The sequence below is a fragment of the Silurus aristotelis genome (genome assembly GCF_946808225.1).
Source record: "Silurus aristotelis genome assembly, chromosome: 21".
NCBI classification, from domain to species: domain Eukaryota; kingdom Metazoa; phylum Chordata; class Actinopteri; order Siluriformes; family Siluridae; genus Silurus; species Silurus aristotelis.
Genome location: NC_139594.1, coordinates 14,825,659 through 14,844,236, shown reverse-complemented (window position 1 = coordinate 14,844,236; position 18,578 = coordinate 14,825,659). Strand labels below are relative to the sequence as shown.

The 18,578-nt window shown below is 40.3% G+C and overlaps 1 protein-coding gene across 1 annotated transcript; it reads right to left on the bottom strand.

The window, feature by feature from the left end:
• Positions 1-455: 455 nt before the first annotated feature.
• Positions 456-18,432, bottom strand: gmpr (guanosine monophosphate reductase). The gene is made up of 9 exons (XM_083523802.1): positions 17,962-18,432; positions 6,857-6,976; positions 5,501-5,584; positions 5,163-5,336; positions 4,981-5,062; positions 4,716-4,822; positions 2,970-3,012; positions 2,720-2,879; positions 456-1,353 (listed from the first exon to the last, which is right to left on the bottom strand). The coding sequence occupies exons 1-9, from the start codon at positions 18,046-18,048 to the stop codon at positions 1,173-1,175; spliced, it is 1,038 nt and encodes a 345-aa protein (XP_083379928.1). The 5' UTR covers positions 18,049-18,432; the 3' UTR covers positions 456-1,172.
• Positions 18,433-18,578: the final 146 nt, after the last annotated feature.

Here is an 18,578-nt window from a genome sequence, read left to right as displayed (position 1 = left end):
ATGCCAGGTACCATATACAAAGACATCCTATACAGTTGATCACCTTTAAATGTGTGGTAAGAGTTTGGGGAAGAACTGCATATGGCTGGAAATGTTGTGTCCATATAGTGTATCTTTATAAGCTAATATTCATTAATATCAGGTTAAAACATTTTTAATTTTTCATGTGTTTACTCAAGTAAAATTTCCAGAACTGCAGGCTAACTATAGACAATTAGCTAAAATGTGTGTGTTTTCTATAACTCTCCCTCTCCCCGACCTCCCTAACTTTAGCAACAACAATGTTCCTCCTCTTTACCACATTTATTTAATCTTTCAGCTATAAATACTCCTGCTCCAAACACTCCTTATTCCCAGTCATAATTTCATTCGTGAATTGAGCTCATCTGTGAAATGGTGGTCAGAGAGATTATAGATACAATTTGGGTTCTAAGAGTTAAGACATTCTTGAAGAGTTCATTCAGATCCCTTTATTTCTCCATAAGTTACAGTGTGACACTAGCAGGACATTAGGTACTGTAGCCGTTCACATTCCTCCGGTCTGCAGCTACATCCTGTCAAAAAAACAGTGTACATCCAAGAAGCAGGCTGAGAAAAATGGTACAGTATGCTATGCACCAGTCTCTGTTCCAATCAAGTTACACCATACACCAATATTAGCATTAAAAAACGGTTTTGCACAGGCAACATAGTATTCTTACTGTATGAGGAGAACTGGCTGTCCTCTTATTTATTGTGCCTCATGTTGGCTCATATCCTTTCAGTGGTAACAGTTGCATAGTTTGAATAAATACATTCACAAATTCAATTTTTTTCCCCCCAAAGGCTCATTTTGTTGATGCTCTATTTCAACCTTCATATTTGGAACTCATAACTGCACCCCTCTATATATAGAGAGCTTAAAGGTTTATATTAACAATGGGCTGACTCATTCTCCTGCTGTCACATGAGCTGTTTTTCTCAAGCACTAGAGCATGGCTCCTAAACAAAATAAAAATGATCTCCCTGTATGAATAAACACGTATAAAGTCAGCAACCATGTGTACCCAGGGTACATGCATGAATCTGACCCAATGAGGTACTGTTGCATGTAGAAATATGTCACCAAATGCGTTTACCCTACTGCTCTGAGCGCTACGTTCGTTTTGTTTGGATGATTAAATTTAATGGCTTTAGGTGAACATTTGACTCGATTGCTGTGTAACTCTGATGAACGTGGTCCTGCGGCTGAGCTCTTTGAGTTTGGCGGCTCCTACATATGTGCAAGTGGAGCGCAGGCCGCCCAGGATGTCTCTGATGGTGTCCTCTACGTCGCCTTTATATGCCACCTGCACAGTCCGGCCCTCAGAGGCCCTACAGAGACACAAATCAGCATCAGGGCTTTAATATAGTCAATGGAAAGTAAGAAAAATTATATTTAGATGAGTGTTCAAGGGATGGGGATGGAATATTAAGAGATCAAATCCAATTATTTTGACCCTCGATTACACAAATGTAAATGAATAACTGCAAATAAAATAGTTCACTGTACACTTTTCTGGCCACAAGCTTCAGAATCACTTAAACTGCAATCTAATTGGTTTAACAAACTTAAAAACGACTATTAAACTCTGTGAGCACATTGAGCAATATTTTTCAAGTGAAGACTTGTGGTGGCGTGGTACTTGGTTGCGAGTGATTCGACCTGACTCCTCTATATCAACAGCCGATGCCCTATTTTAGGCTGGATTCCACCATTTGGAAACCACTCGCTACTGAGGATGGCTTTTCATGGACAAGCTGAAGATACATGAGATTAATATAGATGGTACCAGGAACATAGAGAGAGAATTGGAGTACAATGAATATGAACAGTACTGCACTCAAGTCTCTATCAGTGAAAAAAATAGACTTCATGGTCAAACTATAATGAATGGATCTTCAATGGCACCCAGATGAGGATGGGTTCCTTTTTAATTCAGGTGCCTCTTAAGGTTTCTTCTGCCTATAATCTCAGAGAGTTTCCCTTCATTCTATTGCTGGCTGGATCATTAGGGGGAAACTTATAGGAACAAATTTATGAATTGAAATCATATTCTCAATCTGTTTATTACTTTAAAGTTGTCAACAGGTTAGAGAGAAAAGTTTTTACCTCATGTTTATTGAGGTAATTTTCTAGCCTATACTTGATCCTTTTTACTGTCTCATACAAGCTTCCAAGATTCAAAATTATGAATGCATTCTGGATATTCTTTACTTTATACTTTATCCTATGACAGTACATGGTGGGATTTTATAAATGCACTGGACATCACATGCTTACAAAGTGGTACATTTCTCAAATTAGTGCACCATGTAGTTAGAATGTTTCAGACATGCACTTTGACACCAGTTATAGTTCACCCAGTCTCGTGAGCCAAACGTCTGACTGTGGTTAGAGAACCTGGTATTTCATCATTAAACAACAGCAAGAAGCACCAACTTACACAGTAAAGGGCATCTTTGATTGGTTCAACTACGTTTACACACTTTTTACAAGGCAAGAACTCTAAGAATTTATTGCTGTGACCTTTTTCCGATCTACTATTGCTTCAAAAATACATTGTGTCATTGTTTGTTTTCTCATAAAAGAGACAGCAAAAATGTGTGTAGCCAATTCTATTGCGATTACTAAAATCACACTGGATCTGGTGGCCAGAAAAGTAAAAAATCAGTTCAATAATACAAAGTTTTTTTTCACCTGTATTCTGCCACACCACCAACATGTTTCTTCATGGCTGTGTCGGAGCTCATGCCATAGAACAGCTTAAACTTCTTTCCATCCTTTTCAATGACTTCACCGGCACACTGATCGTGGCCCGCTAACATTCCTCCTAGCATGACGAAATCTGCCCCTGCGCCTGCAAGATCACCAAGGAGACAGGAAATCAGAGCAAACTCACATATGATCATTTGTTTTATTATGAAAATTACCTGAGAGCAAAACTTACCAAAAGCCTTGGCAACATCCCCTGGGCAACTGCAGCCTCCATCCTGGAAAGGGAAGTACAACTTGATATACTAATTGCAGATAATAGAAATGAGGTTTATTGAATTTTAAATGGAAAGATCTTTCCAAAAACAAAAACAAGCAAACAAATATATCACCTTTGAGAAAAAATTTCACCTTGTAACACCTTTAATATTCGTATAATATAATATTTATGCTCTATGATTCTGGTGCTAATTTCCTGGTTGCTGCTGCATTTGAGTTTTCCCTACACAAGCTATGTACTCATGACATCCTATGACCTACTGATTATCTCTTCATAATAGCACTTATTAGTTTGTGGGATGTATTAGGCAGCAAGTGAACATTCTGTCCTGAAAGTTGATGTGTTAGAAGCAGGAAAAATGGGCAAGTGTAAGGAGTGAGTTTGACAAGGGCCAAATTGTGACGTCTAGAAAACTGGGACAGAGCATCCCCAAAATTGCAGCTCTTGTGGGATGTTCCTGGGCTGCAGTGGTCAGTGTCTATCAAAAGTGCTCCAAGGAGGGAACAGTGGTGAATCGGCGACAGAGTCAGGGGCGGCCGAGGCTCGTTGATACATGTGGAAAGTAAAGGCTGGTCCGTGTGGTCCGATCCAACAGACGAGCTCATGTAACTCAAATTGCTGAAGAAGTTAATGTTGTTAATGCTTGGTGAGTCAATACTGTATTTGGCATATGGTCATATGGTTATAATGTTATGTCTGATCGGTGCATACCGAGTTACTGCATCAGTTTTTTTTAGGTAGACATGAAACAAGCGCTAAATCCCCCATCTGTTTTCTGAACTTCTTTTATCCATCCTGATGCCCTACTTCTGTATGAAGTTCTCATCACATGTAACCATAAGGCTGAATTATATATTAAAAATCTACGTTTTTAATTAATCTATTTTCTGTAAAACTACTTTGTGACAAAGTTCTATTGTTAAAAGCGATATACAAATAAAACTGAACTCAATTATTATCACTATCATTGCAGGTAGTCAAAGGGCATTGTGGGTAGGAAACAGTGTGAAAATATATAAAAGAGTTGATGAAAAAGTTGATAAATCAACCCATATTTCTCTTTATAAAAAAAAAAATAAATAAAAAATAAAAAATAATAATTTTTCGTCAACGTATTGCTCAGGGTGGATTTTATTTCTTGGACTTTATGATATGGTGTAGTTCTCTGAATAAAGAAAATAAAGCTAGATGCTGCCCTCTTATGGTCAAATGAAGTATTTGCGACTTTGAAACCCAGCTATGGTCAAGCTAGTGATGGGTCGTACAGGAACGAGACATTTTTTTCTCCTGGACGCACATGAGCAAAGCATCGCAAAAACTCAGTAGGTTATGTACAGAAAACAAAATTGAGTAGTTCCTCTCTCGACTCTTGGATTTTGTTACTCACGTGACTCCTATATACACTATGCAGTGCATTACACAAGAAACAGAATTGAGTTCATCTGGTCCGTCGTTCTTATCATCATTTGTCCTTAGTTGCATTGTGATTTCTTTCATTGCTGGAACTATAGTTAAAGTTCATGTATGTAGACGTGTTGGGGATCTGCTTATTGAAAATGTAATGTAATGAATTTGCTATTATTTTTCATCAAATGAACTAAATGATTGAATTTTGAGGAAGGAGATTCAAAGAACCAAGTCACTAAAATGATCTGATCTTTCCATCACTACAAGTCACATGAAAGGTGTAATCATGCTCACAGAAATGATGTGTCCTTTGAGCCCGTGAGCAGAGTCCGCACACTCAATAACAGCGCTCAGCTGAGGGTAGCCCACTCCGGTCTTGATGCGGGTGGTGCACACAGAACCTGGGTACAAAGGGTTTTTTTTATAATTCATGTCTGCATTCATGATGATCTTGTGAGCTATTTATAGATTACATTGATGACATGTTGCTGAACAGATTTATAAGTTTGTTGTCTTTAGGTTATCAATTGCGGAAAAGAAAAGAAGACATGGCACACACCTGGTCCGATGCCCACTTTGATGATGTCAGCTCCAGACAGAATGAGCTCCTCTACCATCTCTCCTGTCACCACATTACCAGCCTGTTGGGTCCAGAAAGCCATGAATCATTCGATTTGAAAACAGAGCAACAGGTGATTGCTGTGTTTTATGCTCAGAAAAGTATTGACTTGGCTTTTTTACCATAATGGTGTGGTTAGGGAACTTTCCCCGGACTGTTTTGACGAATTCCACGAAGTGCTCGGAATATCCATTGGCCACATCCAGGCAGATGTATTTAATGAGTGGAATGGCTTCCAGGATGCTGCACAGTTTCTCCAGATCTGCCTGCCCACTGCCTGAACTTGCAGCGACATGCTGTAAGAAAATACATGACACATTCGATCGTCATTAGGCGATCCAGTAAACAGAACTTCTCCTACCATGCCTGAATCAATTAATTGCATTGCTTGGCTTATGACTAAAGATCTCAAAAGCTCAATCACGCTGTCATTGGCACATGCTAGATTTCGCTACGTTACCTCTAGGCACTCTGGATGATTGGATGCAAACGTCTTCCAGTCCTCCAGTGTGTAATGCTTGTGGATGGTAGTAAAAAGAGTATGCTGGGGGGAAAAAAATTAAGAAAGCAGAAAAGTTCAGAAACAAACACAGGTACACACAATGGATCCACAATTCTCATTATAGATATATACACACTATGTCGAGAAAAGGTTTGTGGCTTTTTAAACATCTGAATCCATATGTACAGTGAGGAAATTGTCATCGTAGGTGCATGTCCACTGTGAGAGACATAATCTAAAAAAAAAAAATCCAGAAATCACAATGTATGATTTTTTAACTATTTATTTGTATGATACAGCTGCAAATAAGTATTTGAACACCTGAGAAAGTCAATGTTAATATTTGGTACAGTAGCCTTTGTCTAGACTAACAGGTCTTTGAGGGTTAGAATTCAGGCTGATAGACAGGTGTTCAAATACTTATTTGCAGCTGTATCATACAAATAAATAGTTTAAAAATCATATATTGTAATTTATGGATTTTTTTTTTTTTAGATTATGTCTCTCACAGTTGACATGCACCTACGATGACAATTTCAGACCCCTCCATGATTTCTAAGTGGGAGAACTTGCAAAATAGCAGAGTGTTTAAATACTTATTTTCCTCACTGTAGTTCCCAGTTTCTTGTTATAATAACCCATACACCTCTATAAAAAAGATTTGATTTTGGAGTGTACTTGTTGAGATTTGTTTTTCATTCAGACACAAAGGTGTTAGTAAAGTCAGGTATTAATGTTGTTTGAGGAGGCTTCAACCTTCAACCTTCTTCCACTTCAACCTATGTAAAGCATATCTTCATGGGGCTGGATTTGTGCATAGAGGCATTTTCATGCTGGAACAGGTTTGGGTTCCCTCGTTCAAGTGAAGGAAAAATGTAATCCTACTACATCCAAAGGCATCCTATACAATTGTCTGCCTTCAACTTTGTGGCAACATTTTGGGGAAATTCCACATTTGGCCAGAAAAGTCAGGTGTCCCAATACTTTTGTCCATATGGTGTATATCTGTCTACAGAGCTGATCTAGAGGCTGTGTGTGACAACTGACAGAATTCTAACAAACACTATGTTAAGAAGGATTAGCAAAAAACACTGCCATATCAGAAAGAATGTGTTACAAAGGTGTGTTAGAGAAAGTATATTATATGCAAGATATTTCGAAAAGTTTTCATCATCACATTCAGAATGATTTTTTTCACAATTTTAATTTTATTTCGTTTGGTCCTACAAAGTACTCAACTGTAACAAGTGCTAAAATAGACAGAAAGCATGTTTCATTACTTACAGTACTGTCTGTGACACAGAGGATGCTCACCTTGCTCATTACCTGGGCCATTTCAAAAGTACCTGTGGTGTCCATGTTAGCAACGATGATCGGGATGCCATTGTACGTCTGCTTTGAGTTGCGGAATGTGAAAGTCCTCTGCAGGTCCACCTACACAGAAGCAAAACAAGGGCAACTGCATTAATACAAGGACACATGCCCGTAGACCAGAGGTGGCAAAAGTACACACATCCTTTACTTAAGTAGAAGTACAGATACTCATGTTTTAAAATACTTTTAAGTACTGATTAACTTTTTTACTTAAGTGAAAGTAAAGAAGTTTTGGCTCTGACATGTACTTAAGTAAAAAGTAGTTATTACTTCTACCTGTTTTAGCTGTTAACTGGACCTCACATCATAGATAGATAGATAGATAGATAGATAGATAGATAGATAGATAGATAGATAGATAGATAGATAGATAGATAGATAGATAGATAGATAGATAGATAGATAGATAGATAGATAGATGGATAGATGGATAGATGGATGGATGGATGGATGTCATAGCCTAGTGGGTTAACGTCAGGGTCCCCATGAGGATGAGTTTGAGAGTTTGATTCCTGGTCGAGCTGGTGGTTGCTGTGTTGGTAAATAAAACTTCTGGACCTTGTCCACTCTGAAAACATTTCAATTCTGTCCTTTCTGTGTTGGATTAATTTATTGATTTCCTGGTCTTTAATGAAAGATAACTCCACCAAAAAAAAAAAAGGCACTTCAGTGGTAGCTCAGTGGGTTAAGGCTTGTGCCTGAACATGGTCCTTAATATAGTCCACGCTGGTGATACGTTTTCAAAGCCAGTCCTACATGCTTTCTTTCTTACTGTGCTGGCATAAAACAAAGTATGAACCCTTCAAAAAGCACACATGCTTTTCAGCAGTGGTCGCTCAGTGGTTTAAGGCTTGTACCTCATCTAAACATGCTTCCCAGTCTGATCTCTTTCATGGTTAAGTGGGTTAAGGCTGGTGCCTCGCTGATAGTGAGGATCAGGGTTTGAATCCTGCTTTCTGCCCGCTAGTTGCGATGTAGGTTATGTTCCTGAATCTTTCTTTAGCTTTATATTCTTGTGTTGACGGTTTAAAGGTAGATAGACCTGCTCTAAACAACCTTCCTGGCCTGTCTTCCCTGATGGTTCAGTGGGTTAAATCAGGTTTCTTGCTTTTGGTTGGGTTCAGGGTTCGAATCCTGTTTCTGTCTGCCAGTCACGATCAGGATTCACTTCCTACATCTTTCTTTAGCGATATATTTTTTTTTAATGGGTTGAAAAGAAAAATAGACCTTCTCTAAATAAGCTTTCTAGCCTGTCCTCACCAATGGTTCAATAGTTTAAGGTTGGTATCTCGCTGGTGGTGGGGATCATGGTTCGAATCCTGCTTTCTTTCCGTTATTTACAATGTGGGTTCATCTTGTGCTACTTACATCTGTATTCGCTTCCTACATCTTTCTTTAGCGTTAAATTCTTGTGTTGATGGTTTGAAAAGAATGATAGCCCTGCTCTAATCAAGCTTCCCATCCTGTTTTATTCTGATGGCTTAGTGGGTTAAGGCTGGTACTTTGCTAATGTTGGTGGTAAGGGTTCAAAAACTTGGCTTTCTGTCTGCTAGTCATGAGGTAGGTTAAATTCCTGATTCCTACATCTTCATATTCTTGTTTTGATGGGTTAAAAAGAAAGATAGACCTGCTCTAAACAAGCTTCCCAACTTGTCCTTCCTGATAGTTCAGTGGGTTAATGCTGGTGCCTTGCTAATGGTGTGAATCAGGGTTCGATTCCTGCTAGTCACGTCATGGTTTTGCTTCCTATGTCTCTCTTTAGCATTATATTCTTGTGTTGATGGTTTGAAAGAAAAGATAGACCTGCTCTAAACAATCGTCGTAGCCGGTCCTTCCCGATGGTTCAGTGGGTTAAGACTGGTATTTCGCTGTTGGTGGGGTTCAGGGTTTGAATCCTGCTTTCTGTGTTTCTGTCTGGTCTAAATTTCTTGCTTTGAATCATGAAACGAAGGATAAACCCCCAAAAAAAAGAAGGTGTGTTGTGGGACTTGATGGCTTTGTGATAAAAGCCTTACCGCTGAGCTCAGAGGTTGCTGGTTCGAATCTGGCTTGTCCCCACACTGGGTAAGTAGTGTCTGGTGAGCAATGAGGTAGTTGACCCTAAACAAAGGCTGTGAAGACCTGCTGCTTCACAGCCTCAGAAAAAGTTAGGGTGATAGGTTTTTGGCAGAACTTTTCCCTATATGCAAAACTAAGTTGATACTTTTTTTAACGTTTTTGCTTCATAACCCCCTGTTTTCAGCTACTCAGACACCGGGGGGGGCAGATGCCCGGATATTGCCCCCCTGCTTCAGGATACGCCCTCCGAAACCACAGCCAACCTTCCTTGTGCCATTCCTGACACTTTCCTTACTATGGCCACCGGAACCTTCCACACTCTTAACTTGGAGCCCGGGCCAGGGTTTGAACCAGCAACCTCTCAACCCAGAGGTAAAGCTCTTCCAATTGAGCCACAGGATCTCCTGCAAGAACCTGATTTTTAGGACCTTTTTTGGTTCTTTTTAAAAACTTTTTAAACAATTTAAAGGAAAGCTAAGGGGTAGGAATCGAACCGGGTGAGTCAGATAGCAGCGACCACTTCACTGACCATTACACCAACACAGGAGAGGCAAACAAGCCTTTGCTTATTGGACTCTTGGCTTTTCTATAGTTAGGAGACCAGTGTTTTCTCTTAGATCATGATGGTAGCGGGTCAAAACTTCCCCTTCCTGTACATTCTCTCAGTAAGTCTATGAGAAGTGACTCAGGTACAAGAACCACATCTCCAACACCTGCACCACTGATATACCATGATTTGCCAGCAACCAATTTTAATGATCTTTGATTGTTCTGTTTTTAAAAACTTCTTATAATGTTCAATATAAAACTAGAGGTAAGAATCGAACCAGGAAAGTCTTTCATCATAGATCACTAATGACATTACTTCAAAACTCAAAACTTTGTTAGACATGTAAATAAGCAGGAAAGACAGAGACAAAGACAAAGAGACACATAGACACAGCTTTAGAAAGAGTAAGAAACAAATAGAGAGACAGCAAGAGAGAGACATATACAGTGACAGAGACAATTAGATAGAGAAAATAGAGAGACAAAGATAGCGAGATATAGCCACTTCCTGTTGGGAAGTGTTTATCCCAAGCGACTCTTAATGATCTCATTTACTAAATGAGCAGTAGTGAGTTAAGGGCTTGCTCAGGTGCCCAAAACTGGCAGCTTGGAGGTGTTAAACATGTATCATATGTACAGCATGTGATTAAATATAAAGGCTATATCAGTGCAGAGACGTGTGGACATCATTTAGAGCCTTTGCTATGTTTCCACACGGACAGTTAATGAGGTGATACCGGAGAAAATGCACCTCTTCAAGTCAAGTCAGGAAGCTTTTATATATATATATATATATATATATATATATATATATATATATATATATATATATATATATATATATATATATATATATATATATATATAGACATTTTACAGATTTAAATGATGTATTGTTTTTATCTGTACGATCAATAAAGACAGTAATTTAAGTTTGTGTCGCCATTATGAGGGAAAAACCCACAAAACGCCACCCAGAGGGTAAATTGTGAGAATCATGGCGGATTTGGGTGTTTGATTTGAGACTCAGAAATAAAAGAAAAAAGTTTACTGATTAAAAATATTTTTATCTGAAGTTAATATATTTATTTTATATCTAAGTAAAGAAAGGAAAAATTTGTGCCGTTTAAAATAATTTTAATTTTGACAGCCAAATAAATAAATATATATATATATATATATATATATATATATATATATATATATATATATATATATATATATATATATATATATACAAAACTAATTAAAAATGTTGTTACCTAATGAATTTATCCAGGCTGAAGATCCACATATAGAACACAAGCAGAGAAAAGATGATGATGACCAGGACTGTGTCTGTTCTCAGTCATGTTTACATCACTGACTCCCTCTGTCTCCTCCACATTAACCCTAAACTTCTTACTGATTTCTGTGGTGAGTGAGAGTCAGGACTTTATACACCTTCTTCTTCTTCTTCTTTCGGCTGCTCCCATTAGGGGTCGCCACAGCGGATCATCCGTCTCCATACCACCCTGTCCTCTATATCTGCCTCTTTTACACCAACTACCTGCATGTCTTCCCTCACCACATCCATGAACCTCCTCCTTGGCCTTCCTCTTTTCCTCCTACCTGGTGGCTCCATCTTCAGCATTTTTCTACCAATATAATTCATGTCCCTTCTCTGCACATGTCCAAACCATCTCAATCTCGCCTCCCTCACCTTGTCACCAAAACATCCTACATGTGCTGTCCCTCTAATAAACTCATTTCTAATCTTGTCCATCCTCGTCACTCCCAACGAAAACCTCAACATCTTCAGCTCTGCTACCTCCAGCTCCACCTCCTGTTTTTTACTCAATGCCACTGTCTCTAATCCATACAACATCGCAGGTCTCACCACAGTCCTATAAACTTTCCCTTTCATTCTTGCAGATACTCTTCTATCACAAATCACTCCTGTCACTCTTCTCCACCCACTCCACCCTGCCTGCACTCTTTTCTTTACTTCTCTAACACACTCTCCATTACTTTGCACTGTTGACCCCAGGAACCTGAACTCCTCCACCTTCTCCACCTCTTCTCCCTGCAACCGCATCACTCCACTGCCCTCCCTCTCATTCACACACATGTACTCTGTCTTACTCCTACTGACTTTCATTCCCCTTCTCTCAAGCGCATATCTCCACCTCTCCAGGCTCTTCTCAACCTGCTCTCTACTTTCACCACAAATCACAATATCATCTGCAAACATCATAGTCCAGGGAGACTCCTGTCTGACCTCGTCCGTCAACCTGTCCATCACCACTGCAAACAGGAAAGGGCTCAGGGCCGATCCTTGATGCAGTCCAACCTTCACCCTGAACCAGTCTGTCGTACCTACTGCACACTTTACTGCCGTCACACTGTCCTCATACATGTCCTGCACCACCCTCACATACTTCTCTGACACACCTGACTTCCTCATACAATACCACAACTCCTCTCTCGGCACCCTGTTGTACGCTTTCTCTAAATCCACAAATACACAATGCAGCTCCTTCTGTCCTTCTCTATACTTCTCCATCAACATCCTCAAAGCAAATAAGGCATCTGTGGTGCTCTTCCTCGGTATGAAACCATACTGTTGCTCACAGATGGTCACCTCTTCTCTCAGCCTGGCTTCCACTACTCTTTCCCATAACTTCATGGTGTGACTGATCAACTTAATTCCCCTGTAGTTACTGCAGGTCTGCACATCTCCCTTATGCTTAAAGATCGGTACCAGCACACTCCTTCTCCATTCCGCAGGCATCCTCTCCCCTTCCAGAATCCTGTTAAACAATCTGGTTAAAAACTCCACTGCCATCTCTCCTAAACATCTCCACGCTTCTACCGGTATGTCATCTGGTCCAACCGACTTTCCATTCTTCATCCTCTTAATCGCTGCTCTCACTTCCTCCTTACTAATCCTATCTACATCCTGCTTCACCAACTCCACATCCTCCAACCTTCTCTCTCTCTGATTTTCCTCATTCATCAGCTGCTCAAAATACTCCCTCCATCTTCTCAACACACTCTCCTCACTAGTCAACACATTTCCCTCTCCATCCTTTGTTGCTCTAACTTGCAGTACATCCTTCCCAGCTCGGTCCCTCTGCTTGGCCAATCGGTATAAATTATTTTCTCCTTCCTTAGTGTCCAACCTCTTATACAGTTCCTCATATGCCTTTTCCTTGGCTTTCGCCACATCCCTTTTAACCTGCTGCCGCATCTCCTTGTACTCCTGCCTTCTCTTCTCATCACTCTGTCGATCCCACTTCTGTTATGGCCAATCTCTTTCCCCTAATGCTCTCCTGCACTTCCTCATTCCACCACCACGTCTCCTTGTCTTGCTTTCTATTTCCAGATGTCACACCAAGTACTTTTCTAGCTGCCTCCCTCATCACTCCTGCAGTAGTTGCCCAATCATCCGGCACCTCTTCACCACCACCAAGCCCCTGTCTGACCTCTTCCCTGAACCTCACACTACACTCTTCCTCCTTCAGTTTCCACCATCTTATTCTTCTTTCAATCCTTACTTTCCTCCTCTTCTTCTTCGCCTCCAAAACCATCCTACAGACCACCATCCGATGCTGTCTAGCTACACTGTCCCCCGCCAACACCTTACAGTCTCCAATCTCCTTTAGGTTGCATCTCCTACACAGAAGATAATCCACCTGTGTGCACCTTCCTCCACTCTTATACGTCACCCTATGATCCTCCTTCTTCTTAAAATACGTGTTCACCACTGCCATTTCCATCCTTTTAGCAAAATCTACCACCATCTGCCCTTCCACATTCCTCTCCTTAAAACCATACCTACCCATCACCTCCTCATCACCTCTGTTTCCTTCACCTACATGCCCATTAAAGTCTGCCCCAATCACCAATCGTTCTTTCCTAGGTACACCATCTACCACTTCATCTAATTCACTCCAGAATCTTTTTTTCTCCTCCATCTCACAGCCAACTTGTGGAGCATAGGCACTGATGACATTTATCATCATCCCTTCAACTTCCACCTTCACGATCATCACCCTATCAGAAACTCTCTTCACCTCCACTACACTCTTACTGTACTCTTCCTTCAGAATCACCCCTACACCATTTCTCTTCCCATCCACACCATGATAAAACAGTTTAAACCCACCTCCAATGTTCCTGGCCTTTCTCCCTTTCCACTTGGTCTCCTGAACACACAACACATCTACCTTTCTCCTCTCCATCATATCAGCTATCTCTCTCCCTTTACCCGTCATAAGTGCTTGGGACCGGCACTAAGAGTACACTGGCTTGTCCCCCCCTAATGGCTGGGTTCAGGACTTTATACACCAGCGGAGTGAAAAAGACGCACAGTAACAGGAAATCGGTTGTTCGGCTGAAATCGACGCGCAGTGAAAATAAAAAATGTATATTTCACCAAATCAGTGGATTAAAACTAAAGTAACGAGTCTGTTTTGAAAATGTAAGAAGTAAAAAGTACAGATATTTGTGTAAAAATGTAATGAGTAAAAGTAAAAAGTTGTCTGAAAAATAAATAGTGGAGTAAAATACTGATACCAGAAAAATCTACTTAAGTACAGTAATGAAGTATTTGTACTCCGTTACTTCCCACCTCTAGACACACACACACACACACACACACACACACACACACACACACACACAAATAACATATTAACCAACTTAAGTCTGATCAGGTTTACCAAACATCCTATAAGTAAGTAAGTAATAAAGAATTAAAGGTCTATTAGGGAGGTAACTATTGAGGAGGTTTTTCCAAAGTTAACAAAACTATACATTACATCAACAAAAGTATTGGGACACCTGACTTTTCCAGTCATATGTAGTTCTTTCCCAAACTGCTACCACACAATTGTACAGAATGTCTTTTGATGTAGAAGCATTACTATTTCCCTTCAATTAAAGTCAGAAACTCAAACCTGTCACAGCTTGACATTGCCCCTGTGCACAAAGCCATCTCCATGAAGATATGCTTTACATGGTTTACAATGAAAGATCTTCAGTGGCCATGGTTGAATGAGTCTGAAGAAGCACACTCCAAAATCTAGTGGAACATCTGTGGACTCAATGTAGGTGTCCACAAACTTTTCCATGTACAGTGGAACCCGGTTATGTCGATGTCCTAGGGGGTCTCCAAAAAGCATCGAGGTAACCGATGATCGAGATAAACGAAATTCAATATGGCGGCAGTATATTAACGTGCTTGAAATTTCTTTATGTACATGATGTGCGTTAATAAATGAGAATGTGCATTCACGTGTTTTTAAAGGGGTTTTTACACAACAGCGTTGCCGCGATTTGTTTGATGAAGGCATGTTATAAAAATATATACAGTACATGTTTATCTGTCAGGAATCCACCTGCCACGCCCCCTTCGGCCCCCTTCAGCGTGACAGGTGCTTTCTCGGCCGTTTTCTCTGAAGCTCCCGGCTTCAATCGCGCACATATGGTGCTCGTTTATCATCATCACCAGCTCCTATTTAAACTTCCACACTCTCACTGTCCGTTATTGTTGGTATATGTTGGTTCACGGCGGTCGTTGTTATCGCGCATGCGTATCCCGGTACGAGTCTTCCCACCGGCACTCTCTCAACGGCTGCTCTTTTCTTCCCAAAGCCGCGTCGCGCTCCTACTAACACTACGAACACTACTAACACTACGAACACTAGCACTAACTAACAGCAGAGATTCACCAGTATACAATACAACACCTGTAGCAGCTGTAAGACTTGATTTTTCCGCCACTTCCGCGAGTTCTTCTGCGGCTGCACCGAGATAACCGACGTTAAATGGGACATTTCCCCCCCCCTTGTGCTCGAGATATCAGGGTTCGGCGACATAAAAAAAGTCGACATAACCGATAAAAAATGCTTAGAAAAAGCGAGAATTTGGCGGTTCCACTTCAAAAACGTCGACTTAATAGGGTTGTCGAGGTAACCGAGGACGAGATAACCGGGTTCCACTGTGTGTGTGTGTGTGTGTGTGTGTGTGTGTGTGTGTATATATATATATATAGAGAGAGAGAGAGAGAGAGAGAGAGAGAGATAATTTTTCCAGTTAATGCCATAAATTAATTTGCATATTTCCTGAATGGACAGGATTATTTGCATACAAAATGGTTTTACATAAATGAGTTAAAAAAAAAAGAAAAGAAAGGAAGACGATAGCTCAGTGGTTAAGGTGCTGAGTTACCGCTCAGAAGGTCGGGGGTCCAAGCCCCTGTATCGCCAGGCTGCCACTCTTAGGCCGAAAGCTAAGCCCTTAACCCTCTGTGCACCCTGCGCACTGACCCCACTTTCTGAACAAGCCGGGATATGTAAAGAAAGGAATTTTACTGTGCTTTACTGTATATGTGACAAATAAAGGTTATTCTACTCCATTATAAATGCCACTATCTGAGGACTCCAGGTCCAAACATGTACTGGCTGCTCTACTTACTTACTTTACTTAAATTCAGAAAATAGAAACAAAATAATCTACACGTTAATGATTACAAACTACTGTCTATTAACAACAGTATGATTCCATAAATAAAATATAAATAAATAAAGCAACTTTGAGCTCAGCTTCTTATTCCTTTTGAAATTTTTTATTTTATTTTAGGAATATTTTTATGATGTTAAAACAGTAAAACACTGAATAATACATGTATAAAAAGAGGGTGTTATGTCTTCCTTTTGTAGGAGAAACACATTAGATGTAATTAACATCTAGTGTAGTGTAATAAACATATTTATTTCATTAACCACAAGAATCATCTCAGTGACTTCATCACAAAGTGTATATGTTATTATTATTATTATTATTATTATTATTATTATAATTATTACATGGTGGTCACTGAGCTCTTTGTATTTCAGTTAGTGTATCTAAAGGTGCTTGTAAAAGCACAAACGTAGTATGCACATTTAATGTAAAACATGCTGTTTTTAAGGAAAATGTCCTGAATTGTCAATGATTTGTAGTGAAAACACTTTACTCATTATTTTATCATTTAAATGCACTTTGTGCTGAATCATTTACAGTAGCAACTGGAGTACTGAACTAGTCCCTGCTTGTAACTTGATGCCTCCTGCTTTCTCTCTTTAAATTGTACATGTATACACACACACACACACACACACACACACACACAAGTTCTTTTTTTTTACTACAATGCAGTACTAACAATGTAATCTATATGTATGTGGATTATTTTACATGAAACCATGCTGTCAATACAAGAGCTAATAATGAACTTTGTGTGTGTTACTTTAAAAGGGAAAAAATTAACACAAAAATCTTTGAACTAATCTTTACCCCTCATTTCATTCAGCCAAAAGAGTGTTAGTAAACTCAGGTACTCATGTAGGTGAGGTGAGGAGGTCTGGGGGTGCAGTCAGTGTTCATATTCATTTCAATGGTGTTCAGTAGGGATGAGGTCCGAGCTCTATAGCAGGAGATTTTTCCACTTTAACCCATGTTAAGCATATCTTTATTGAGCTGGCTTTAACTGTGAATTAACTGTGGTTCTGGCATGGTTCAAAGCCTTAACTGCAGCTCCCTTTTATAAATATAGCCTTATAAATGATCCATGTCTCGGATTGTCTGCCATTAGACAATCAAATCTGCCAGAACGTGATCTGCCGACCTTTGACGTCATCCTGCAGGGAATGCAAAGCTCTCTCATGCACGAGATCAATAGCTGGGTTGGACCCATAGATAATGTGGCACAATCAATGTTGCAGCATTGCCTCTTTTCCGTTATTAAACATTATTAAAAGAATCCAAATGGGGCCTAAAATTGAGAAATTGGAGTTTTTCGAGACTTAGACTGTAAATCGGATGTGACTGTTTCATTTGATTTCAAATAATTATTGAGTGGAAAGATATATTTAGAAATTGTCATGTAAGACTAGCTCAGCTCAGTTGCCTGGCGTGTAGACATCAAGGAAAGCACCGAGATCTGAACTTTTATAGTGCTTCATGGCCCACTGGATTGTGGGTGTATCTCAGACATCCGCTTAAAGCAGACAGCATTAAAGAGCAACCGGACCACAGTGGAATCTATTTCCAGAGGCATTAAGAACACAGGCCTATTTTTAAACATTTTCAGCACGTAGCTCAGCTCCTGTTGCGCTACCTTAGTGTGAGCAGTTGTCACCATAAGTCACCTCTCCCTTTGGGGTTATTATCTGGGCCGGATTCAGGTTGCATCAACAAGACATACTGAAGGAAATGAAAAGTCAATACACACACGTCATATCGAGATCAAACACCCTGATTGAAAGCAGCCTCTTACAGAACACTAAATATGGGCCTAAATAAAGGCATTTGACCTCAGCAAGGTCAGCACTACTATACTCCCAAGACAGAAATTTCACTTTCACACATTTACCTCACACACACACACACACACACACTACTGATCTTACCTCAGACCTGCTCTTTAGGCTGCTCCTCTTTGGTCTTAACAGGACGTCTTTAAAGTCCAGTTTGAGGTCGGAGTCCACTCGGGGCATGGCTGAAGGCCTGAGTGTGGATGAGATTCTCCTGAGCTGGGCCGGTGCTCTTGCTGCTACACAGCTCCAGGCACCAAACCCGAATCGGCAGAAGCCCAGCGTATTTATAGCGTAATAAGAGCCATCCCACCCCAGGCCCCAATTGCTTTATTTGGCAAAGGCCATTCTCTACCACTAGTTTCCTCACTCCCTGCTTCGTCCCTGCTCTCTCTTTCTCTCTCTTCTCTGCTCTCCTCTTACAGTGTGCAGTAGCAGCAGCCGAGGCAGGCGCATTTCCCGTCTGGCCAGCTGACACACATAAACACAAATTCGTGTATACACACACACACACTGCGGCTCAGCACTGCAGTATGCGCAAAAGCACACAGGCAGAACTCCTGCTAGCCTTTCAGACCGCCCCCTGGGGAATCTGGGGGATGGGGAAAAGAGGGAAATGAAACAGAAGAGGATGAACAAAGATGATGGGGATTGATTTCGTCCAATCTTCATGCTTATCTTTTTTTTTTTTTTTTTTAAAGCTTGAAAAGGAT